The 26647-nt window shown below is 44.4% G+C and overlaps 1 protein-coding gene across 1 annotated transcript in view; it reads right to left on the reverse strand.

Annotated features, from left to right (window-relative positions):
* Positions 1 to 26647, reverse strand: part of UGGT2 (UDP-glucose glycoprotein glucosyltransferase 2) — a 113968-nt gene that overhangs the window by 8944 nt on the left and 78377 nt on the right. Inside the window, exons 24-35 of the mRNA XM_045839041.1 lie at positions 26513 to 26608; positions 23920 to 24022; positions 21597 to 21676; positions 18968 to 19151; positions 14125 to 14283; positions 13679 to 13764; positions 9908 to 9992; positions 8113 to 8195; positions 5680 to 5778; positions 4243 to 4327; positions 1954 to 2136; positions 391 to 551 (exon numbers count right to left, since the gene is read on the reverse strand). Of these exons, the coding sequence (XP_045694997.1) occupies positions 391 to 551; positions 1954 to 2136; positions 4243 to 4327; positions 5680 to 5778; positions 8113 to 8195; positions 9908 to 9992; positions 13679 to 13764; positions 14125 to 14283; positions 18968 to 19151; positions 21597 to 21676; positions 23920 to 24022; positions 26513 to 26608 (1404 nt within the window). The remainder of the gene's footprint in view (positions 1 to 390; positions 552 to 1953; positions 2137 to 4242; positions 4328 to 5679; positions 5779 to 8112; positions 8196 to 9907; positions 9993 to 13678; positions 13765 to 14124; positions 14284 to 18967; positions 19152 to 21596; positions 21677 to 23919; positions 24023 to 26512; positions 26609 to 26647) is intronic.

Consider the following 26647-nt stretch of genomic DNA (forward strand, 5'->3'; position numbering starts at 1 on the left):
CAGATCCCACGAAACGCATGGCCCTAGGAAGCAGTCACACACTGGGACAGCATCTCCATGCCGTCCCCTCGCAGGCCGACCTGAATCCTCTGTGGTGGCCGGGAGCGTGTCACGTGAGCCCCGTCACTCGGGTTTAGCTCGACTTAGTCACGTGAGCCCAGGTAAGGGCTGCGTGCTCTGCTTCCACACCCACAAACGGGATAACCGCAGCGTCTCGAAAGGTTGTCGCAGAGGCGCTGAGTCAATGCGCGTTAAATCTCGCCGGAGCGACCGGCATGGACCGGCACAAGGGAACTGGTCGCCAGGATTGTATAATTTCCAAGAGAGCGGAGTACTGGTGACCCGGTACATTATTTATTTTCTGAAAGGCAGGAGTGCACATGTTCTTACCTGATATGGTATTTCCTTCTTAAAAGATGGGAGGCCCAATAGCCCTTCTTCCAGAAGCGATACCCGTCCATGTCGGTGCGGCTGTCACAGAACGGGGTGTACCCGTAAGGAGCTCCATCCAGATCCAAGTCGCGGAGCTCCTTCAGGTCGTGCCTCACAATCTGCATAATTAAGACAGGGCGTTTCTGGTGAGGGCTGTAGAACAACGCGAGCCCCTCCTGTGCGACGCTCAAGCCCCGGCCGCGCTGCAGAAGCACGGGCCCTGCACTTCCTCACGGGTCTGCCAGGTCACGCAGGTCTCCGTTTCTTCCTCTCGTTCTCACGGATGAAAAGGGGCCCGGCATCTACATGCCCAGGCTACGTGACGGGGGTCTCACTCACTAATGATAACAGCTTATTACATCGTTTTCACCAATATACTGAATACTTAAAACAAAATGTATTTTGGGAAGGACCTAAATATTAGACAAGTGCATAGCTCTAAGTATCTTAGGATGTGGATTAATAACTCAAAATCATTTTTATGATAAATCTCTACTGTATATTGGCAAATGTTAGTTTGAATCATAAAGAAAAATCTCCTGATCATCTTCAATGGCTTTAATGCATAACATTTTCAAGCTTCATTTTTTAACAGACGCCAGCCTGCTGGAATAGTATCACTGTATATATTGCGGGCAGGTAGGAGAAATAAATTTTGTCACACAGTATGTTTGGAAATGCTTAGCTCACCACCCACATTTACCTGCTTTCTTAGTTTTTCATGATAATGATTCACATTTATCATTTTGAACAATAATATAAAAACAGAGTTTACAAATATAAGTAAAACCTAATGCTGAATTTGAAAATATACTTTTGTCCTAAATATAAATACTAATCATATATATAGCTTATATAACATTGATATTTACATAACACTTGTTTTAAGACATTTAAACCAGAGTAGTTCATGAAAACACTTTTTGCCATTAATGATTACAAAGGGATGCAAGGAGTAATGGGGAAAAGTCATCCCAATTTCTAAACATACAAATTTTGAAAGCTGAGACCCACATGGTTTTCGGGCCAAATCTGGGATGCCTTTTCCCCACAAGTGACAGAATAACGAGGGCTTGGTTTCTGACTCAACGCCAGAGAATGCTGCTGAAGGGAAGGAAGGCTGAGAAGCAGGTTGCATGGTAACTGCTAACTCTTCCAGGAATGGCTCCTTTTATGCAAATATCAGCTCATGTTCACAGGATATATAACTTTTATTATGATTAACGTAACTATTTTTATTTTTAATACCAAAATTAAAAAAAAAACTACTTCAGAGAGAAAACTGCCATGTCCTAAATAACAAATGGTACTTCTTGTAAAAACCTTTGATTTTCCTGGAATTCTGACAGTTCTCTAAAAATGATGCTTTGCTTTTGTATCACAACCATGTATCACATGTTCATGTAGCACGGCAAAAAGATGATGATAAATACCAGCAACACAAATTGAGTGAGTCCCTATACTCAGACAGAGGTGTAAAAAAGTGTAAGTACTAATAAAAACAAAAGCTAATCTTATTACCTGGTCGGCATCAACAAAAATGATTTTGTCCACTGCTAGAGGGAAAAGGACGTCGAGGAAAAGGATTTTGTAACCCCAAATAATCCTCTGCTTCTCCGTCTGCCGATGCAGCCAGCGGGGCCACCGGTACTGGACCAGCTCGTACTGGAACCCGTACTCGCGGGCCATGTGAGGGATCACCTCCTGAAAACACACATGCGCACACCGAAGACAACGTTCAAGGGAGGAAAAGCAGGTTTTGTTTTAGAGAAACACATTATCATATTGGAAGGTAGAGTTTACTATAAAGTTGTTACAAACAAATTGGTAAATGTCTAAATACTGCTTCTACAAGCTGTACGCATTAATGAGAAATATGAAAATGCTGGCAAATATAAAGAGACAAGCACACATTAAACTGTATAATTAAATGACATTAAAAATAGGCATATTATATTAATTAGCAAGCTCATTAACTAAGCTAAACGTCCCTGCATTTTCCCAGCTCACGACAGACTTGAGGACACCGACTACATATAACAGGGAGACGCCCCCGGATCTTGCAAGAGCTGCGCGTCTCACAGTTTCTACACACGGAGGCGCAAGAGCCGGTCTGCAGCGGCTCATACGGAGAACAGAGGGGTCATTAACAACTCCAGTGGGGACCTCAGGCCCCCAGGTATCAGCTCGACCTCTAGGGGAGCTGGAGGCTGAGGTGGGGCTCCGTGGCCAACCCCAATAACAACTCTGGAAACCAAAGTCTGAATGAGCTTCTAGCGGCAGTTCTCCATAGGAATTCTCGCGCATTTTTTTTTTCTGGGACAAATGAGCTCTGTCCGCCTGACTCCACGGGGCGAGGACAGCCGGAAGCCCTGGGGGCCTGGCCTCCCTCGGACCTTGTCCTATGCGTCTCTTTGCTTCGCTGACTTTGCTCTGGCTCCCTTTGCCGCAGTAAACGGAGCCTGTGACTGTGATTGCTTTTCTGGGTTCTGTGAGTCCCGCTGGACACTCACTGGACAGAGGGGTGCTCCTGGATGCTGCCCGACGGCGTGGGCCAGCTGTGTCGCTGCTGGGCCAGGGTCTCCCGGCAACAGGACGTTACGAACACACCTGAAGGCTGAAGGCAGTTAGCACTGTGCTGGGCAGCATTAAGGAATAAAAACATGGTTGGCTGTTTTCATTTGTTCTTACCACTGGTTTGGGTCTAGAAAAAGAGGACTTCTTTGAATTGTTAAATGAGACCCTAACTTTCATGGAATCTGATCACTTTGCAGTGACAACAGGAAGGACTTTGCAGCAGAATTGTGGGGGTGAGTAAAGTGTAACAGATGCTGGCCACCCGAAAACTCCTAATATAAGGTGCCTCACACTTCTAAGCACAGTGCCCAAACTGTCACGGCAGAGAGCTGCTTTATCTTCATACTATCGCATTGTTTTCTACAGCACAGTGCTCACAGTTTCTTGATACTGTTCCTACCCTATCTTTGTAAAAAGAATCTAATTATTTTTATTTTTTAAAAGATTTTATTTATTTTTAGATAGAGGGGAAGGGAGGGGGAAAGAGAGGGACAGAAACATCAATGTGTGGTTGCCTCTCAAGCGCCCCCTACTGGGGACCTGGTCTGCAATCCAGGCATGTGTCCTGACTGGGAATCGAACTGGCGACCCTTTGGTTTACAGGCCGGCACTCAATCCACTGAGCCACACCAGCCAGGGCAGAACCTAGTTCTTTTTATTGACAACCTGTACATATTTTGCATTGCCAAATTTCATTTAATTATTCACTATCATGAAAAACCACCCATCTTTCTAATTTTGAGTTTACTTAAAAATAAGCTATCTCCTGCTGTCCTTTTAAATACTTCCTTAAATAAAAACTGCATAGAATCTTTGTTAAGCTAGACTTAAAAATTGATTACAAACAGTAATTTGCCCTGGGGGTGTGACCCAGTTGGTTGGAGGGTCGCCCTGTAAACCGAAAGGCTGCAGGTTTGACTTCCGGTCAAGGCACATACCCAGGCTGGGGGGCCGGCCCCCTGGTGCACGTGTGTACGAGAGGCGACCCACAGATGTTCCTCTCTCCCGTCGATGTTTCTCTCGCTCTCTCTCTCCCTCCTTCCTCTCCCTCTCGAATCAATAAGCATGTACTTGGGGGGGGGGAGGGTTAAAAAAAGAAAATTAAAAACAGTAGTAATGTGAGCAAACATACTTTTTGACCCAGTCTGAAAAGTTCTAAGAACTTTACAATGATAGAAAGAGTTTACTACTCAAACATCAACCACTGTCTAATACAGAGATGGATGCACTTACTTTAAAAGTTGGCGAGAGGTAGTTTTTTAGGAACCAGAACTTCACGGGTGTCCGGGTGTTACGCAAGACAGAAAGCATCATGATTCTGTGTGAGAGAACATTAAAGCTGCCAGGTTAACAGTGGTGGCTCATCCTGCTTTCCGTAAGGCTTTTAAACATGGAGAGGTATCATGAGAAGCTGGGCACGATGTGTAATGAAGAAACAGACCTTCGAATATTATGGCTGCTCATCCAGTATATATGATATATAAAAATTTACGTCTATGGAGGGTTCCTGACCTGTGATGGTTAGACTTAGGAATTTCAACATCACGATGTGTCAAAGCGTTCAGCAGAAACTCTGCTCCAGACTTTGAATTCTGGTCTTCCCTTGGGCTAGCGACACGTGGTTTGAGTGTCTGCAGGGAGCTGGGCAGTGGCAGGAGGTGACCCTGTCTGACTGCGTGTGGGATGACGTGGGTGTTCGGAGCACGTGTGAGGCCGGCGAGGCTAAGCTAGGACATTCTCAGGTTATTAAATGCAGTTCTGAATTATGACATATTCCACTTACGAAGGGCTCATTGGGGCGTCAATCGTAAGACAGAAGCATCTGCGCACACATGCTACTGAACTTGATGAAGATGGAACCGGCTGCTTTTGCCTACTCTGGCTGACAAAGGAAGATGCTCGTCTGAAGTGGCCCTGAGGAGCTGAACCACAGTCTAATGCGGGCTCTTCTGCCGTGCCACCAGCACCGTGTGGAAGGAAACACTGGAGGCCTGAATGATCTGCCTCCACTGACCCAGTCCCTGCGTGGGCACTAGCTTCGCTATTCTAGACTTGGGGCTGCAGAAGGCACACACACACCTGAAGTTCCGTCTTCGATTTAAACACATGGGCAAACATTTCTGAGGCATTTTCTGGGATCCTTCTGTATAAAGAGCTGTTAAAAAAACAGCCCTTTGTAAATATGCTTTCCACCTCTCACTGCCGCGCCTTTCTTTGCTTAAAATACAACAAGGCATTTCTTCATTGGAAAAGGGAAATTTACAATATATACTTTTTATTAATGTTGTTATAAAATGTCCATTTTGTAGTCTGAAATAACATCAGTATTCCAAATCAGTCAAATTCATGAAATCTCAGTACATTAAAAAAATAATACCTCCTTCAAAATTTAGGTTTAAAAAAAGCCAGGTGTAGAACAATATATACATTGTTACTATTTGGGTAAAAAGAAAATAAAACGTATTTGCCTGCCTACACACACCCTGGGCAGGACGTGAATGTTTGTATTACATAGCACTGGTCCCCATGGAGAAGGGAGGCGGGAGCTCTGTTTCAATGCACATTTTATTCTTTGACTTTGAAAAGTTCAAACTTTTGAGACTTTGAAAAGTTCTTTTTCAATCACGTAAATGTATTTACTTTTCAAAGTTAGATAAAAAGTATACCTACCTTAAAAAGCGTTCATATAAATGGCCAGAAGCAACTGAGAAAATATTCAGAACATCTCTTTCTGTTTCGTCTTTTTCTTTATGCAGACTTCTTGTGAAACTTGGAATAAAAAAGTAGTGATTGACAGTTTCTAAATACACATCTGCAAACTTTATATACTTACACACTAATTTGATAAGCAATAAAAATAGGAATATCTTTCAAAGTAAAGTTTTCACACTGAAACACATTCTAAAAATGACTTAATACTAAGTCATGTGACACTAACAAAGTTTTTATGACTTTTAAACATTTAAAACACAGAATGCAATTATATTGTCTCTAGGTTAACAAAGGAACACCTCTGAATTGTTTTGCGTTACCAGTGTTGTTCGAGAACAAAGAGTGAGGGACAGCATGCCCCGGCCACAGGGCGACGACATGTGGAGAGTCTGTACAGGCCGACAGTGCGGGGGAAGGAACAGAACGGACAAGTGTGAGACCACCCCCCAGAGGGTGTCTTCCTGTGTGGTCACGGGGAGGCCCTTGAGTGCTGGCGACACGCCTGCCCCAGGATAACACGTCATACGAGGGGCCTACAAGGTGGAGCTCCTCTGGCCAGTGACAGTGGCCCCTCGGCGCAGGCTACAGGGCCGCTGTGCTGTGGGCACCTCCAGGAGCACCACGCGGGCACCCGGGGCCACGCCCGGTCACTGGCCGCTTCTGCGCCCAGCTGTCCTCTTCACCACTGTTCAGACCAGACCCGCCTTTCATATGCCCCGTCTCACACACAGAGGTGACTGAATGTCTCATACTTAAGGTGTTCACTAGGTATAATTTTTCCCACCCATTTAGAATGTTTAATTAAAAGTCTCATTTTCATAAGCACAGATATTTAAAATGACTACAGTTTGTAAAATTTGGAAAACTAAACAATTCATAATTTTCATGGAATATATTTTGTCAAGTACAAATTGTTGTAACAGAAGCATTTTCCAGATCCTTTTTATAGTTATCTCTTAAACAGATAAAACACAAGTTGATTCAATATGGGAAAAATCACTAAGTTAAGATAAAACTAAGACGAAAAAAGTGACAGCATTATAATGTACACAATCCTTATAAATGTGGAGGAGCGGCCATGTCCACAAGGAAGCCCTGTTCTGCTCTGGCCTCCTTCCTGCGCAGCGGGTCGCGGTGCTGCAGTGGAGGTGTGTTCTCAGCCCCCTTCTGGCCGGAACGGGAGCTCGTGGACTGACACTCTAGAAACGCCCAGATCCTGTCTCACGGTCCCGTCAAACATACCTGCTCTTCAAACCACCTCCAAGTGGGTGGCCTTGGGCCGTCTCCAGCAGTGACTACTGCAGCGCATGCACACTGTCACAACGCCAGGACTCCTGTCCCCAGCCAAGGGGTCTAATGGGAAAAGAGGCCTGAACTGGGCAGAACCCGAATGACGGGAGTGCTTTGGACCATGTAACAAAGTCTGCTTAGGCTGTGGAATCTATTTGGCCTAAAGTTTCTATTTCTTAGCCTTGACCGTGTAATCAATGATTCTCCACCACAATCAAATTAAGTTTAAATCTCTAACATGGACTTTCAAAATTCTCTGCAACGTGGATCTACAGCAGCTTTTGTTTTTGCTGGTTCAACGTCCCTCACGCTCGAGGAACCATAAGCTGGTGTGGCGAGGGGAAGGCTTCCCTCCTGCACCCTCACTCCGGGGGTTCAGGCGGGACAGGCCTTCTCACTGACTCTAGAGCCAGGCATGGGACCCCAGTGCGGTCGGTCGGTCGGTCGGTCTCAGTGGTCAGTTCAGTCTGGGACACGTGACTGCAGCTGGACCAACGAGTCAGCCTTGGAGCCCTCACTGGTACTGTTGGGAAAGGGGCGGTCTCTCGCCCCCGGAGAAGGCCCACCTTTCCTGCAAAAGCCCACCCGAGAGTGAAGGTGGGCACAGGTGACAGAACTCAGGGATGAAGCGAGTTCCCACACCGCCTCGCCTGAGTGCCCCCCAAAGCCAGCTCTACTCCTGGACGCTACAGATAACTGGGTCCACAGACTACATTTTTGATTGACTACTAACACAGGTCCCCACGTAATGCACAGATTCCCTGCTGTCCTCACTGCACCAGCTCCCCACGCTGCTTTCTCTTCCTTGAGCAACTTACGCCGTCTTCATGTAACTGGTGCCTGCACTCCATCCCCAGCTTCTTTTGAAAACCTGTCTGTTGTTTAGAAGACATCTTCTGCAAGGAGTCTTTTCTGGGTTTCCTCCAAACTGGACAGAGCCCCTTTCTCCCCTGATTTCCTATCAAAACTCATGTATCTACACTATTGTTCCCAGAGGAGGGGATCTGTGCGTCCCTTAAATGTTTCCCATCTGCAGGGTTCCCACACACTGGACTCCTGATGGACCTACGGTCATGCGTTAGAACAGTCATTAGTAATTACCTTTTAATGGAGTCCCACATTCCTTTTTTTTCACCTTGATCAGTAAGGATGTCTTCCTTAATTTTGTCTGGCTTTTTTTTCACCTGGGTAGCATGGAAAAGAAAAATTTTAGGATGCTGAAGCTTTAGACACAATGCCGCACGGTCAGAAGGTGAGTTACCACGGGGCAGGTGGGCCCTGCGAGCCTAAGGCGGCTGCGGTCACTGAAGCCTGAGAACCTCCTGGTGCGTTGCCGCCACCCTGGGCTCAACCGTCAGTCCACACCCTCGATTTCGGTTCCTGTGGCGGTTAGCTCCATAGAGTGCTCAATAATGTGCTTTTTGTACTTGCTGATTTACCAATATTAAGCAGTTTAGACACTATTCGTTCTTCATAATGATATGAGCAGCTCCCTTATATCAATCACTCTTCCTCCTCTTCTTTTTGTCTGGAAGTTTTGGTAGTAATACCTTTATCATTAGTTCTTCTACAAAGTACTTTTTTTTTTAAAGTAATATTTAAATCTCTATTTTCTATTCCAACAACTTCAACAGTTCCTCTTCCATACCCTTTTTATAAGTATACTAATATCTCTACCGCTTCCCTCCACCTCCCTACTTCCAGGGGCTAAACACCTTTATCATTGTACGTATGGATAATATTTTCGTTTAGCCCAGAAAATATATCTTTTCCACTTTTCTATGTTTCATCTGCATCTTGAAAATCAGCAGATAGTGCTTATTGTGACAACGTCACTCATGCTTCTGTGAAGTGACAGCAATGTGGCCACTGTGTCCCTTGGGAGAGAACGGCCAGTTCCAATGGGTTGTGCTTCTTTATCTTCCACCAGCAGGGAAATACTTTTTCAGGAATTTTACTGTATTCATTTTCTTCCAGTGATGAGGTAGCAGTATTTCTGCTTACCACACACCCACTATTTTCCAGTGTATTATTCATGTTGGGTGTCTAGAAGTACTATCTTTCTGAAGACATTTTTCTTGGAGCTCAACAACTAACCGCCTGTTTATTTCGGGGCCTTCTATAATTTTCACACGAATGTCACCGTCTCCTGAAATACTTGTCCTCCTCTTTCCCAGTCTTCATCTTCACTGCGCTGGCAGGCAAGTGACTTCGAGAAGAAAGGCAAAAAATAATGTCCCTAAATCTTCACACTTCAGAAAACAACTTTACTTGGTTTTCAAATTTTGGCAAATCAAACCAAAATGAGAGTTCGCGTGCCCCAGGGGGGACAAATGTTCTCAGGACGACGGTGGCTTTCTGGGGACCAGAGAAGCTCTGTGCTCGCTTACTTCACCGAGGCTCTCATTTCCCCTTTTAGTTTTGTATCTCCTTATTTTCCTTATTATTTTACTACTGTCAGCTCCTCACTGCTCTCGAGATTTTTAAAATCTATTTTACTCAACATTTTTACTTGTGTTAAGTAGGTGGGTTGGTCCAAAGGAACCAAACCTGCTATCACGAAAAACTCATTTCTCTCTCTCTTGAAAGAAACAATTTTTCTTTTTGGGGTTAGTTTTTCAACCCATATTCCTAATTTGTAACATTATCTGGCTACAGATACAGTGGACAGACATATCGTAACTTAAAAAACTGTTCTTTTTCTTCTAGCTTCAAGCTCTTTGCTTTTCCTTCATGAACTTAATCCTCTGCTTTCTTTCATTGCCAGAGTTCCAACATGACATTTCGGGTACAAAAATAATAAAATCAGTTGTAAAATAAAAATTAATCAATCAACTGAAAACGAGACAAACTTTAGTATTAACAACAGAGCCTCAGACAGCTCTGCCTCACATACTTGGATTTCCAGTGTTTTGCTTCGGAAGCTGCTCAGCACAACGATGACATCGCCCAGGTCCGACTGCGAGTCAGTCCCTTCGTGCCTGAGAGGAAAAAAGGTGTGAGTACCTATAATCAGTTCACGAAGACACACAACATAAAAGAATAAATGTATTTTGCAATAAATGTAAGTATATCACTTGTGTATATACATATTCAATATTTTATATTTCTATCGTCAATTAATATGTGCTATAATAGGCTACAATTTTCAAAACTATCCAATCAATTTTAACTTAGTACAAATTAAAATTATATAAAAGTAACTCTGTATTCAATATTGTCTGATCACTCAGGAACCTCAAATTATTGCTTATCTTTTCTGTTTATACCCAGATTATCATAAAATTTAAGTATTTCATATCTCTGTGATATTTGCAATAATGAAAATATAAAACATTTTTAGACTTCAAGTTGTTTTAACTATCATAATCACAGGAATTCTGCACTGCACAATAATTTTTCAATATCTACCAGCCATCCCCAAATGCTCAAATTTGAAGTGTGCTGTTAAACTCACCAGACAGGAAATGTCTACAATACCCACCTACATCACTTGATGTTCCTATTTTATATTACACATGACGTATTTCATTGTCTAATTTTCAAAATGGAACAAGTCAAATATGACAGCTTTGCTCAAAAATAATATTTTGAATACTATATTCACTATGTATTGAAACATGCTACTGTAAGAAACATTTACAATAACGCTGAATTTTATCACAGAGGGAAAGCAATCAGATGTCAAATTGGTAGATACTTTAGGTTCAGCCAGATTTATGTACCTGAACATTTCTTCCAAACCAACCCCCGGACATTCCAGCACGACGCTGACTAGCACAGGCCTCTGGCCTCCCCTTGCTCCCAATGCCCCCGCTGAGGAGGCTAAGCCAAAGGAGAAGGCACAGCCCTGCCCAGCAATCACCAGTAGAAAACAGAAGCGTGCCAACTCATGTAGCAGAAACGCCAAATTCCTTAAAAACTTTCAAGAGCTTCCAGTCCCGAACTTGACTCAAGGGCATCCGCCACTTCAGCCGCGGAGCCCACAGGCGCTGAGACCAGGGCGGGGCCAGGAGGCGCAACGCTGCGGCTCAGCCTGGCTGAGTGGCCTCCGCCCTGGCCACCAAGTGGCAGAGGCGGTAGTGACGGAGACTCTCAGTCTGCCAAGGAGGGCGGAGATTACGTTTTGTTATTTACTACCACGGGGCACTCATGCATCCTGCCAACACGGCAACCCGGAGACATGCAGAGACGGCAGCAAACACAGGCTGTGGGTGTGACGTAGATGCCCGAGACGAGGAGGTTGACCGGGGAGCCGGGGGAACAGAGACGCACCCACGGGGATCGGTGTCAGGGGAAAGTGAGGTGCAGCGATAGAGACCTCCAAAGAGCCCGCAGAAGCACCCCACAAACTGAGCTACGACCACGGCCAGGGCCGGAGAGCGTGCAAAGCCACCCCACCAAGGGGCGAGCTCAAGGAGCTGAAAGAACGGGAAGAGTCTGAAAGCTCTCCCGTACCCTGCAGAAAATGCAGAGGAAGAGTTCAATTTCAAAGGTACCAAAGTAAAGCTATGTACAAATAGTAACTGGACATTGGTTTTTCTGAAGGTTTCAAGTGAAAAGTCAAGCATAATTTAGCGCATTGAAAGCCATACCTATGTGTGAAGTATCTGACATTTTCTATAACTTTAATTTAAAAAAATCTGAGAAGCATCTGTCTAATTTTAATAGGACTCTGAAGATTTTTTCCTAGGGGAGAGTAACTTTGAGTCTGTTTGTGTCCCAGGTTCCTGGCCGCCAGCACAGAGAAGGGGCAGACGGTCCGCGGCTGCCAGCGCTGCGTCCTTTCTGTGGCTGAGGAGTGGGTCCCACTGTGCGGGCGGACCGCGGTCTGGTTGTCCCTTCCCTTGTCAGCTTCTGGCTTACGTCCAGGGCCCGGCAACCACAAATAAAGCTGCTACGGACATGAATGTGCAAGTCTTTGTATAAACACCTCTTTCTTTTTATTTGGGGTAAATACCTATGAGCCAACGCCTGAATCATACGGGTTAAGAGCGCACCTAAACTTTCAGGGTCCGGCCCGACGGATCTACTGCAGCCGCCCTGCACTCCGCGTTCCCGCCAACAGCGGCGCCAGTTCTGCGGCCGCGCCCTCACCCACACTGGGCGGTGCCGGTTGTCTTCGTGTCAGCCGTCCCAACAGGGGAGGGGCGGCGTCTCTCACTGTGGGCTTAGCAGGCGTTCTCCCCAGGACCAGTGATGCTGCGCCCCCTTTTCCTCTGCTCGTCTGCCCCCCACACGTGTCCTTTGGTGAAGTGTCCCTTCAACTCTTCTGTGCATTTTCTTACCAGGATGTTCTCTTACTGTTCAATTTCGATAGTTCTTTACATGTTCTCTATCCAAATTCTTCGTTGGACATATGCTTTGCAAAGATTTTTCTCCCAGTCTGTGGCTTGTTTCTGTTTTCTTTTATAGTCAGTACATATCCTTTTAACGTAAACATTCACAGCTTTTGCAACAGAAATGTTGAATGAAGTATTGTTTCGGATCCTGCCCGACGTATCATTGCATGCGTGCTGTATCATCTTTCTACAGTCTGAAAAACTCTCCTTCTAAACTACGTACGTCCCTCAGAGACTGCGATGAGCACCCCGCACCCCCCCTTGTCCCGGGAATGTTCCGTCTGTGTTGTGAGCCGCAGAGAGTTGCCGTCCTCCTCCCAGGCTCTCTGGGGGTGCCCTCTCACCCCTCATGCCAACACTCTCTGTCCACCCCCACTCCTATCGCAGAGTTAAGCACTCCAGGCCTTGCGCGCATGAGTTAGTAAGCATAGTTGTTGAATGACACTACGTGCTGGACACAGTGTAAAGAAAAGAGGAAGAAAAGTGTAAAAAGGTACAATAAGCTCTACCTCCATATTACCTTTGTTGTTACGGTAATAGTGCTCCATAAATACAGGGTGGGCAAAAGGAGGTTTCCAGTGGTTCGTGTGGAGAAAGACATGCAGGTCATGATGATTACAACAGCTTTATTAGCCCCTGCATGCTCACACCTATAAGTCTACTTTTGCCCAACCCTATATTTGTTTAAATAAATGAAAAGCACATTTACTGAGGGATGCAAAAAGTCTCTATGAGGGGTCGAAAAGCTATAGCTGGCCAATGAGGTCAGACTGGTGACGTGGCTTTGTATGGCTCTGAGCTAAAAATGGTTTTTACGTTTTGAAGTGCTTGCTAAGAAAAAAAAGAATATTGATAAAAATCAGACGACATGCCCTAAAACATGAAGTACTGTATTCTGGCTCCTATACAACAAGTATGATTAATCCCTGCTACATACTAAGCTCATTGATGAGCAGGTGAGTTACTATGAAAAAAAGCAATTCTTATCTATAAAAATGAAGAACTGAATATAATCCATGGATAATGGCTTTGTCATATAACATGCATTACACTATCATTAAATTATAAATATATTAATTATGCCAACGCATCCAAAGGTATATAGAGACAATAAAGAACAAGATATATACATTAGGCATATCTTTTATATTTTTGGAATAAAACAAAACAAAAAATTTTGGAACAGATGCCACAATTTTATATGTAGTTTTTGTTTTATAGTGATTATACTTGTGAACAGTTTAGTTATTTTGATGATCTTGGTTATTTATCACACCTAATATTTATTTACACATAAAAATTTAAAAGTGGTTCATATAACTCACCCAACTATTTGATAAATATCTTCAGATTTTCCATGGCGTAATTTCAGTATCCAAACACCTGGGTTTGCTTTTAATTGAAAATATCCCTTTTAAGACAAGAAATACATGGTCATAGTCGTATGACTAAACACACATTCAGTTGTTTAAGCAAGACTATACACGAATCATCCAAGGAAGTGTTCCCTGACTGTGGGAAGAATGAATTCTACAAATGAATCCCAAGGAAGAGGATTTTTCAACAAGCTATAAAAGCACATTCTGAAAATAAGATTCCCTTCATTTTTGTTTTATTTAACTACCTTATTCAAGATTTCAGTTTTGTATTTCAGGACCTGTTCAGCAAGAGCAGGATAAAATTTCCTTTCTCTTCCCATTAGAAAAACTTAGAGAATTTCAGATTAAACATCCAGTTGTAATACCATCTATTAAGTATTTATGACACTTACAAGGTTGGCCATCACTATTGTATCAACGGCGACGGGCTGACTTTTGGTGCCGAGCGTGAACTGCAGACCCCGAGGCGGCTGTTCCATCACGATGTCAAAGCAGTGTCCCTCAAGGAGCAGGTGTTCTAGTTCGTATTCTGCTACAACCGCTGTCTCCATCTGTGGAGGACGTGTGTCCTTAGTAACGCCCACAATACAGATACTGTAATAACTAAATGAGATGACTTTAATGTCAGCCCACGGATTTCGGGTGGGCTACTTCATGTCTTCCTTTTACCAGAGGGAACTGAACAGCTGGATCAGTTTCTTGAAGACTAAGGCTCATGACCCACTTTTTCCCTTTCCCATGCCATCAGCTCTACCAACAACCTCATGATACACACACCAGTCTCTCAAGAAGAAAAGATGTGATGAAGCTGTAGCAGTCCAAGATCGCTGCAAGACAGATTTAGAAGGAAAACTCCTCAAAGACTGGCCTTCACCGCTGTGGTCTGAGAGCTCCCTCTCGACACACAGCAAGACAGCCAACTTACCACCATCTACTGCCTTTCTTGTGATTTAAAAATATTAACGTGTAATTGCTTTACACTCAGAATAACATGTGCTCATTAAAGAAAATCCAGCACATATTAGAAAGTAGGAAAGAGGACAAACAGAAATCACCTGCAGATTAAATAGGCATCAACACAACAATGCACTAATTTGTGTTTTTTTCATCAAGTTTTTCCTAAGAAAGTGTAACCTGTTTTTTCACTAAATCTAGTTTTCTAGGAAAATGTCAGTCTCTAAAAACATCCTTTAAGTGATGATCATTCCAAACACTTCCAGGTTTTCCTCTATTGTAAATGTTACAATAAGTATTTTAGGACTAAAGCTTTTTCTACACTTCTAATGAAAAACATAACCAAACATGACAATGAATCAAATGGTAACTGATTTTTGCATAGTTTAGAAATTTTGTTCAGCCAGTAAGACAGTGATAAATCTAATTTTATTTCACTACATGAGGTTTTCAATAGTACTGTTTAGTATATTAGGACACAGAGTATTTGAAAACATTCTCTATCATATTGGTTTTCCTTTGATTATAATTACCTTAGAAAAAAATTACAGTTCTTGTGTACATTTCTTTGAGACCAGCTCTTATAATTTTACTATTTTTAATTGTTTACTTTTTTAAACATTTTATTTATTTATTTTTAGAGAGGGAAGGGAGGGAGATAGAGAGAAACATCAATGTGTGGTTGCTGGGGGTCATGGCCTGCAACCCAGGCATGTGCCCTGACTGGGAATCGAACCTGCAACACTTTGGTTCGCAGCCCTCACTCAATCCACTAAGCTACGCCAGCCAGGGCTTTAATTTTACTATTTTTAAGAAAAGAAATAAATAACTTCTTTGTTTCAAAAACTTTACTATTCTAAGTGATGACCTTCATATAGGAGGTCTGTCAGGAAAAAATCTAACCATTGTTAATACAATGAGAATAGTTTTTGTGACACAGATGTAACCCAGCAGCCGAGAAGAGTGGACTGGAATGCATATGCATGAACAATGATGACTTCACTGTACTAGTCAGTGGGGGCAGTAGATGCCATTGAGTGAGCATGTGTACTGTGTGGTCATTGCATTCAAAGTGACTGAGCGAGTAGAGCAATGAATCTGCATCAAATTTTACGTTAAGCTTGAACATTCCTCCACAGACGTTATTCAGATGATTCAGAAGGCTGCAGCCATGGGCAAACGCAGTGATTGGTAGCTTCATCAGAACAACACGCCCACTCATGCATCATGTCTCATGCAGAGTTTTTCTGAGAAACATCCAATCACCCAAGTGATTAAGCACCTCCTTCATCCCAGGTTTGGAGCTCATGACTTCTGGCTTTTCCCCAAACTGAAATCACCTTTGAAAGGGAAGAGGTTTCAGACTATTGATGAAATTCAGAAAAATATGATGGGTCAGCTGATGGTGACTAGGAGAACTGTGGAAGGTTCCAAGGTGCCTACTTTAAGGGGACTGAGGTGTCATTGTCTTGTGTACAATGTGTCTTGTATCTTCTATCTTCTTTAGTAAATGTCTCTATTTTTCATGGTGTGGCTGGATACTTTCTGGACAGGCCTCATACTTCATCAATCTATGTCCACAGTCCTCACAGCACGTAGCCTGGATGGACAGATGTTCATGAGATAGCCTCAGGGCATGGGAATACTGGGGAGATCGCCTACTTTAACTCTTTCATTTTACAGACAAGGACAAAGTGATTAGGAAGTAAAGCTTAACTATTTTTCATGAATTGGGTGTCCAATCTGCGTCGCATGGGCCACATGCGGCCTGGGATGGCTGTGACTGTGGCCCAACACAACATTATACATTTACTTCGAACCTTTCTTTTTTGCTCACCGGTTTTCTTTGGTGTTTGTGCATTTAATGTGCGGCCCAAGACAACTCTTCTTCTTCCACTGTGGCCCAGAGATGCCAAAAGATTGGACACCCCTGACTGGATAAAGTCCAAATATATTCAATCAGTCTGTGACTAACAATATCTTCATTTTATAATATATCAATATGAGATTTTTCTCTTGTCCATAACAGACATCAATTCTGCTGATTTACTCAAAGCATAACACCAAAAATAGCCAATTGGTTTTTCAAAGAGGTTTTTTAGTGAATATCTTGAGTTTTCTAATAATTTCATAAAGGTGATGCAAGTTAAATTACTTTAAGTTAAATTAGTTCCTATTATGACAAATTTCATAGCTAGGTATCCTTTTTGATGTTTACAACTCCTTTAGATTTTTATTTAACTATTTTTAAAAATATTTTATTTATTTATTTTTAGAAAGAAGGGAAGGGAAGGAGAAAGAGGCAGAGAAACGTCAGTGTGTGGTTGCCTCTCCTGCTCCCCCTGCTGGGGACCTGGCCCAAAACCCAGGCTCGTGCCCTGACTGGGAATCGAACCAGCGACCTGTTGGTTCACAGCCCGTGCTCAATCCACTAAGTTACACCAGCCAGGGCCTATTTTTATTTAACTATTTGACCAAAGTCCTGGTAAGAAAGAATTTTTCTAGATCAAGCTCTTTTTAGGCATTTATGTTGGGGTTTAGATGTAGCAAGGAGTACCTGTGTGGCTGAGTGTGCAGTCAGTGACAAAAGTCATTGGTTCCTCTTTGCGATGGTGCACTTTCGTCCCTTACCTCCACCTCCTTCTCCTACTCTAGCAAATGTCTTTCCTTGACTCATAGTTAGCGCTCTCCCAGGAGAGCTGCAGGTAGCAGCCCACGTGCGTGCAGCACACCAGGTGGGACCGCCTCAGAGGCAGGCAGTCACCTTCTACAGCTGCTCGAACATGTAATTCCTTCTGTTCATTCATACAACCTATGGAGGTAGAGGAAATGACTTCTCTACTTTGGTCTTCTAAAATGAATAAAGCTACTGTTCACTTAGAGCTTCTATAAAGACCCTGTTATATTTGCTACTCACAATAAAAATGTTTAATCTTCAGTAATTGTTTAATAGCTGCTGAATTTTTTTTTACCAACCAACTCAATTTAAAATCTTTTCTAAGCTGCATTAATTTTACCACACGAACTCTCTACCCTTTTGGTTAGAATATTTAAAGTTACCTTATTGACGTGTATTACTGAACTCCCTTAGTGAAGAATCCAAGAGGCTCCTTTAAGAGATAAAACTCATGAAAAAAGTTTTTTTTTTTTTTAATTCTTGCCAAGTTAATTTCTCAATTTTCCCTTGTGGATTTTATTACTTTTTGGTCCTCCTATTCTTTCCCTAGGTTTAAAGGACTGCTTTCAGATGACTGTTGTGACTGAGTTTTAGGTTATTCTCTGGGTGGGTCAAGGTGGGGGTACCTCTACAACATTCTCCTGTTCTGAAACTATCAGGGAAGCCACTTAGGATCCTACAGAATCTACTCACAAGCGGGTCAGAAGAAACTCGCCTAAAAGTAAAAGCCTGAGGCCAAGGGTAACAACTTACGAGAACCCTGGGAAGTAAACCTGATGAGCCGCGGTCAGCAAGTCATTAGAGGTGAAACGCCTGTGCCCAGGTCGGGCAGAGGCTGCTTCTGCAGGCGCTGCTGGATGCGGCCGGAGGTCGTGCAGAGCCAGGCGAGATAAGGCCAGTGAGAAGGAGAGATTTTCTCCCAGTTTCCGGATGCCTGTTCTGTAGGTGCTCACTCCTGAGATGGTTCTGAGTGGTGTGGTATCTAAATCCCTTTCCCATTTTGAGTGGGATGTTTGAAAGACTAGGTGCGTTTTCAAAGTCCCCTCACTTTTTCGTGCTGTGCACTAACTGACACCAGGAAGGGAAGAGGAGGCGTCTGGTCCCTTCCTGGACAAGGGTCCCGCTGGAGACAATGCAAAGCACCACTCCCCGCCTTCAGGGTGGGAGGGAACTCTCTTCCTGCTTTTCACCCTGGTCTCCTTAGGACTGCCCTCTCCGCTAGGAGCTGGGGGGCCAAGAAGGGGTTCGGATGAAACGGCTCTTTCTGAGTTAAAAACAAAACCTGGAGGCCCAACAGGTGCACAGTGTGGGCTGTCCTGGGCAGCCATGCTTCCATCTCCACGTTGTTCATCTCACAACAGCATCTGTGACCCAGGGTCTGAAGCACCAAAAAAGGTGCGGACATCTAGAAACCCAGAACAGTGGAGCAGCTGAATCTGGAGGTCGGGGCAACTCAGAAATCACAGGAGAGAGCGGGTCAGGACGTAGAGTCATACAGAAAAGCCGCCTGGTGAGCAGCCACTCTGTGGGCACTCACACTTGCTGAGGTTCTAGTGGCTGGTGTCACGTGACACCACTCTGCACAGCGTTACAGGACAACTTACGTCCTTCAGGTGAATGTTGTCAAGGTCACAGTTGCTGCGCACTGTTTCGACCAGCCAGCCCTCGGGAGTGATCACGTTGAGGGTGAGAAGGGGTGACTCAGGGATGTCTGAGAATTTTGCTCCTGGTGCAATGATGCCGTTGGCCACCGACGTCAGTTCTGGTTCCAGGACAAATCGGTAAAAACTGTTGATAAAACAAACAAAAAAGTACTTTCATCCAAACTGAGAATTCTTCTAACCTAAATATTTTCAAAACTAAAAATGGTTTATAAATGACAAAAAAGTCTTCAGTTAAAAATACTAAAAACACTACACTGCATTGCAGAAGAGACAGCGCTTGTGAATGGCAGACAATTATTATTTTGTTACATTATCATCTAAGACTGTATGTGTACATACACACAACCCCTGGTCAATTAGTCCTTAACTAACCAACTTGAAGACACTGACTTGTGCAGGTTCTAATCGAAGTTTATGATCGGTATTCACTCACTGGTACTTCTTCAAGTTTGACCACAGTCTGTTTTTCAGCCATTTGATTAGCTTTTAGTACCATAAATAATGTGAAGAGAAATGACCAGAAAGCAAGGAAAAGTCAAGCTGAAATTCTCATACCAATTCTAACCGTTCAATTAAAAACAGCTCAGGATTAAGGGGAAAGCAGCTGCTTATTGACAGACCTGCGGTTTAATGTGTTACCCCCCACACTGCACAAAACCACCATGACTTGTATTACTAAGAACAGCGAGGTCTCCGGTTTGGAGACTACGGTGGTCTCCAGGCCCGAAGGGGGAAGAACCACTCCGGGCTTCCGCAGATTCTCCACTTGCAGCTGGCTGGGGACCACTGTCGGTTCCTCGCCACAAGGTCGCCCCCACACGCTTCCTCAGAGCAGCACACAAGAACGACAGAGAGAACGCCAGCAAGACAAAAGCCACAGTCTTTGATAATCTGACTGCAGAAGACACGTCCCATCACTGGGGCCGTGCCCTGCTTATTGGAAGCAAATCATCCATGGAGGTCCACACTCAAGGGAGTGTACAGAGCGGGAATCCCAGCAGGTGGTGACCGCCGGCAGCCAAGTCCGACCGTTCACCGCAGGAAGGTGGAGTCACAAAGAAGAAGGCTAGGAGGAGGCACAGGGCAGAGCGGCCGTGAAGCAGAGGCACAAAACAAGTCCTTGGCCCTGTCGGATGCAGTGAAGTGTCGTCAAGGAAAAAGTATCCCACGGATGATGCAAACAGCAATTTCTTTGTGGTCACTAGGTCAACCTGGCAGCAGAGCAGAAGCCGAAGCCAAGCCGCAGTGGGAGGCCTGGTGAATGAGAGGTAAGGAGGGCCATGGCCACTCCGCAAAGACACGACAAGGAGAAAGGGTGCAGAAGAGAAGGGCAAGTCAGGGCTCTGCTGGAGAGAAAGTTAAGGGAGCCGTTTCTTTCCTTTTTAAAACCCAAGTAACTCTTTGGACTGAAAAAGGCTGGTAGGGAGATTAAAGGTACAGAACAAAGGGACTATGCGATAAAGCAAGGATCCAGAACGAATGGGAGAGCATGGGGTCAAAACAGAGGGGGGGGGGCTGTTACACAAGGGAGACAGTGCAGTCTTCCCCAAACACACGGGGAGGCTGGGGAGGCCGGGGAGGCGCGGGCCATGGAGGCGGCAGCCCAGGGAATCCCTGCCCGTAAGCTCCATCACCTCCGAGGAGGAGGAGACACTACTGTAAAAGTAAAGGGCTGGGAATGTCACACCAGGTTGCGCGATATATGTTACTGAGTGCTTAAGACTGTTTAATTCACACTTGAAAACAGTTTACAGTTTTTATCCTGTGTAGCATAATAACCACTCAAAGCATCCATCAAGTGCCTTAGGTGTTATTTCACCTTAGAGGAGTCAAGTTCTTCCCCTCCGAACGCGCTGCACTGACTTACATTTGACATTCCGACTCTTCACTGCGTAGCCAAAGCCTGTATAGTCCTCCTACGCGGATGATCTGTACTCATGTGAACGAGCTCATTCAATTTTCATACTTCTCATTTATCTTGTGTATTTCAAATTTCATCACGTCTCTCCAAATATCAACAAATGCTTTCATCTTATTTTAGCCACTAATTCAGAGACCTATTAGCTCCATGAGTACAGAATTTTTACTCAACAGTATTAAGAAATATTTGTGGTAACAATAAACCTTTTTGTATCATTAAAAATTATTCTAATCTCCAATATCCCCAATTATATGATATGATATAATAAAATGATCATTTTGATAATTTAATTCTGAAGTATTGAAAATATAGAAAAACCAAAAATGGTGTAATTCAATCTGTGTCCCACTTGTTATTTCTTATTTATTTCTAAATAGGCATTCCTAAATCGTACTTTCAAAAATGCCCACGGATAAACATAACTCTGCAATTAGATGGTGCATTCTGCTTAAATTAGGTGATCAATTTTGCTGGGTAGGTTGCTTTAGTGTTACACCATTTAAAGTCAGCAAATTACGCCTGGCTTCTGACCTGTTGCAGCGAACCACCTTGCAAGGGAGAAGAAACACAGGCCCGGCGATGACGGCCCTCTTCCCGCCCCACTGTCTGCGAGCCCTCCACAAGGAAACCACGTGCACTGAGACTCACCTCTTTAAAGGGGCCTCCGAGAGCTCGCCCCTGCAGTTCAGGAACAGCTTCAGCTTCATGTTGACAATCTTTCCAAGCACCTGTTAGAAAAACATTCCCATGTTTGGCATTAAGTAGCTTTAACAACTAACACGTACTGAGCATTTGCTGGGTGCACCAGGCACCGCGCAACGCTGCCTACTCGTCATCTCAGTCCAATCCGCGGAACCCCTCCGGAGGCCGCTGCGGTTGCGGCCCAGGACCACCCGGTGAGTCGGGGCAGAGGTCAGGTCTGAATGCAAACCGTCCCCTTCCTTGCCCAGAGGTTACGCTGCCTACCTTTCTCCTACAGTGACTTTCTTTCACGGCACCTAAATTTCCTTAGCATTAAAAAATAAGTAAAATAATTATCAATATCTTGGCCTGCAAATACGAAGTGGTGGCCTCACAACAATGGAGAGGGTGTTCTTGGGCCTTTGTTGTTCCAACTACATTGTAAGGGATGCAGGAATTTCTTGGCTACACACAGATTATGAAGTACTCTCTTTTCATTTCCCTGGAGCATAAGAACCATTAACCAGTGCCTCTTAATAAGTTTAATAAAAAAGAAAAGGGACGTTTAAAAAAAGTAGGGCAATTATTGATTTTGATATATTAGTCCCCACCTCCATGTAGGGAGCAAGTCAGTGACCATCTGAAAGGTAACAGAAAACAAAGGATGAAGGTAGAGGAAGAAGCAGCAGCAGACACAGGGCGCAGAATGAGCGCCGGCCGGGCAGGGCGACCTCACTGCGGGGGCAGCTGCATCGGGACTCCCACAGACGGCGCACGGGGAGACCCGGCCTGACCACTGACATCTCCCGCCAGACTCAGGGTCTGGCTGCGTCTGCCCACTTCCAAAAGTGAAGCCACTGCCGAAGGACAAAGAGTTTCTACTTCTGAGAGTTTTCAATGTCTCTTTAATAAAAAAAGCACTGAGTAATTTCACACAGGAGTCCCCCACACTTTTGAACATCCCTAGAAAAAACACATAGCCTGCTAATGTAACTAGCTTATTCAAACTTAACTTCTGAAAGCTGATTCACAATTTGAACCTTGAAGCTGCTCAACGATAAACCACATGATGTCCCTCCAGAGTCCACTAGCGGTCTCCCAGCATTCCTTATCCCCTACTTCCCTGGTGAGAGAATTTTCGGGTGCGCAGAGTCCCCGCCCTGCCTGCAGAGCGGGGTGTCGGGGTGCCTGCCTACACCCTGGCCAGTGAGAAGGGACTGGGGGTGGGGGGACGTGGCCAGCTTTGGGGCAGTGCCCTGCTCTCCCCTCCTGCTGGCAGGAACACAGAGGCGATGTCAGGAACTGGACCTCAGACTATCAGAGAAGCTGTTCAGGGAGATGGCAGACCACCAGGCAGAGGCTGCCCTGGCACCTCCCGCCGGCCTACACTCGCACTGTGAGGCGAGACAGACAGAGTTCAGTCTGGAAGGTGCTGTCACACAGGCCTTGGTCAGGGTGGCTGAACCCACTGCGAACACGACCTTCGCGGTTCCTCTTCCCTCGGCTTCACCTGTTTGGCTAATGGCACTCATTATACTTAAGCTCCGACTAATTAAGCTCAGGCATCGGCTCTCTGGAGGCCAGTGTTCACACCTGAAGACGGGAAGCAGCCTGGGCAGCCGGCTTCAGCACCAGACACTTATTTTGAGCAAGGCGCTGGCCGATCTGGTTTGTGGCGAGGGCTCTCTTCCTGGCCCCAGGCCGCTGCCCTGTGGCATGATGCTCACAGGGCCTCATCTTCGTGCAGCAATGGGAGAGAGAGAGATCTCCTCACGGGGCTATCCGTCCTTTTAATCCGGGCCCGGCCTGTGAGACCTCATTCAACCTCAGTGCCTCGTTGGGCCCTACTTCAAAATACCGTCACACTGGGGGCTAGGGCTTCAACGCAGGAACTGGGGGCGGGGTCCAACAATGAAGTCCACGGCACCGACACCTACCCTTGGTGCTGCCATAACACCCCTACCCAGCTCTACCATCTCATTTTACACATTTAAATATGACTATCTACTTAAAATGTATGGAATTGGGAATCAAGAGCACAAACATTTAATGACAGTTGAAAACAGGCTTGAAAAGATCGGTTGTAAATTTCAAAATGTACTGTATGCTGAAGAACAAGTGTAAGTGACCGAGGGACATGGACGACAGGGTGGGGATGGACCGTCGGAGGGAGGGCGGGGCCGGGGAGTGCAATGGGGGGGACCTGGGACAGCTGTAGGGGAACCACAGTCCAGGGTGCGGTGCGGCGTGGTGCACGCCTGCGAAACACAGAGCGGGAGCGTGGCCTTACGATCAGTAACTGCGCCATCATCTGCGCCTCTCTCGTCAGCGGGTCGGCGACAGCCACGACATCGAAGAACACGTCAGCTTCCTGAGGGTCCGTCTTCAGAACGCTGGGAAAACAAAAATAAGTAAGGTCAAAGAGGGTCCATTAAATTTACTCCATTACCAATTAATCTCAGTGGTATACGTGATTATAAATTGCTTTTTGTGTCATGAGATTAAAAAAATCCCTGGTTGTTTCACTGAAGAAAATACAAATTTAAAATTCTCATGTTTGTGTTCAATAAATTGGAAAACTGCAAAGAATCGGAGAAAATAAAAGCAGGCTTTTTATGAATGAGTGAGTTCAAAAAACTCCTCCAAGAACAACACTATTATCGTGAAAACTGGTCAGTTTAAGTCCCTAAATTCTCCCGATCACATGACATAAAAAAAGAAACCAAGATGCTTCAGTCTTGTTGAACATACTCTCTCAGATTGGAGAATGATGGCATTGACTGTTCGGGGCTTTCATTAAGTTTCGTACTTAAAAACCCCAGCATGTCACAGCAGAACACCTCGGGGCACCCCCACGCTCGGTCTGCCGCCCTTCACTTTCACCCCGGCACGCGCTCCTCGTCTCCCCCTCTCTGTCCTTTCTGCCCAGACTGTCACTGATCTAAGTTAAAATACGAACCAGTCGTGACAGGTAAGTGTGAGAAGAAAGTAATTAAAAGCACAGAAAAAGCCAATGGGAGGTAGGTGAAATATTAAATTTCTTAGCAATAAAAGGTAATGTAAAAATCACTTCAAATAAGGGTCCTTCCAACATAGGGAAATGAAAGACATTTTATTTTATACACAGTTGATATGATTTAATTATGTTAAAACAGGAATGGCAGAGCTAGACAACAGCTCTTGCTGGGTAATTGCTGCCAGATATTAAGGGCTACAAACCAAATGTTTTCAAGTAAAGAGATCATCTATGATGGTTAATCCCTCTAGTTACCTTGGTGAAAGTTTTACAAATTTACTGGTCACTTTCTGCATGTTTTATAAGACATTATGGATAAAGTAAGCATCTGTTTACTGCTACTTTAAGTTTTTTCCCCTCAAATTACTGCCAATTCTGTGAGGCTGTGTAAGTCAGAATCCCAGTTCCCAGGTAAAAACTGGGGGACTGCACACCACCATCTCGGAGTCGCCCCATATCCGCCCCTCCACGTAAAATAAGGCGGGGGGCTTAAAAGCAGCAGGACACTGAGGGAATGAGACAGCCAGACGGAGAAAGCAAGTCTCCACCACCGCCACCCTGGAAACGAGCAAACGTTTCGAACACTTAACATGAGAGCAGGTATTTCCAAACACACAAACATTCCCGAGCATAAGATAACACAATGGGAACAGCACAAGGACTAACATTTACAATGATAGTTTTAATGATTTGTACTGAATTATTTCAGAACACAGTATTCAAGAAATCAAAAATTCTGTAAAAAGAATTCCATTGGATGTGTTAAAAATACCTGGAAGTACTGAATCTCAGCTATCTGAAAAATAAAACTTCACTCCCCACAGTGCCAGATAATGTCTCTTTAGAAGGTAACTTTCCCCGAGAACCCTCCTGTGCATGGGTGGAGACACCTGAAAAGACAGGCTTTCTAGAGCTGAAGCGTGTTTTATCTTCTGTTGGTGAATAAACAAACACAAGCAACACAGATGACGTCTACCACAAGGTCAGAAAACTGACAAGTGTCACTGTTTTCTGTTTATGATCAAATCATGTATCTTGACTTAAGTTTTATAAGAGTAGTGATGGTTAACAAATCATAAAATGAAACATGTCTATAGCTTAGTTATATAATGTCTAACTGACTTTTTTTCCAAATTCTAAGTGGTCTTTAATTAAAAACCATAGAATAAGGTCTCCTTCTGGGGACACAGATTACTTTATATGTGTCAGTGGTGCTGATAAACTTAATTTATAATTTCAAAGTGAAATTATAAACTAGTTTAATATTCTAAAACAGTATTTCTCTGATAGCTGTCTTCAGAAACCTAATTTTTATAAAATAGTAGATGTTTAACAAAAGAGTGTTCCATGGTTAAATAAGTCACCCAACCACTGAATGAACCAAAAATGAACTTGTTCATTAACTACATCTCATAACCATAAATGTGTGGATGAACACTGAAAATACCGCCCCCCCCATCCCCATGTTCTCTAAGATAACTTGACCACAGAACAGATTCTTCCTCAGAAAATCTCCGTCAGCATCTCGGAGCCGTGTCCCACAGAACACACTCTGGGACGTGCTGCTGTGCGCGTCCACATTTTACTAATCAGAGTTCTGTACCGACCGAGAATACAAAGATGCTGCTGCAAATGACCCTGAGCATCCAAGGTAAAACAAATCATACTTGGTGTAACTCATTTGAAATCCCATATATACCTTATATCTAATCAACAGGAATTTCTTTCCCTCATCTTGTCAGATACATTTATTCTCTAACATGGAACGTCTAATTTCTTTAATTCTGCTCACGACGACCACGAAGGGGAAGCACAGTAAGTGTACAGGCGTCAGTGACAGAAGAGCACAGCCCCGTTACATCCTTACCTGTGATGCTCTTGTAAGAACGTGACATCATGACGAGATGCACGTAGCGGCAAAGAGGAAACAAGGGCATCAACTCTCATGACAAGGTCGCTCTTGCTGGAGGAACAAGGCAAACAATGGGTGAGCGTTCTGGGA

Source organism: Phyllostomus hastatus, unplaced genomic scaffold, assembly GCF_019186645.2.
Source record: "Phyllostomus hastatus isolate PE091 unplaced genomic scaffold, TTU_PhHast_1.1 phas_contig_29, whole genome shotgun sequence".
NCBI classification, from domain to species: domain Eukaryota; kingdom Metazoa; phylum Chordata; class Mammalia; order Chiroptera; family Phyllostomidae; genus Phyllostomus; species Phyllostomus hastatus.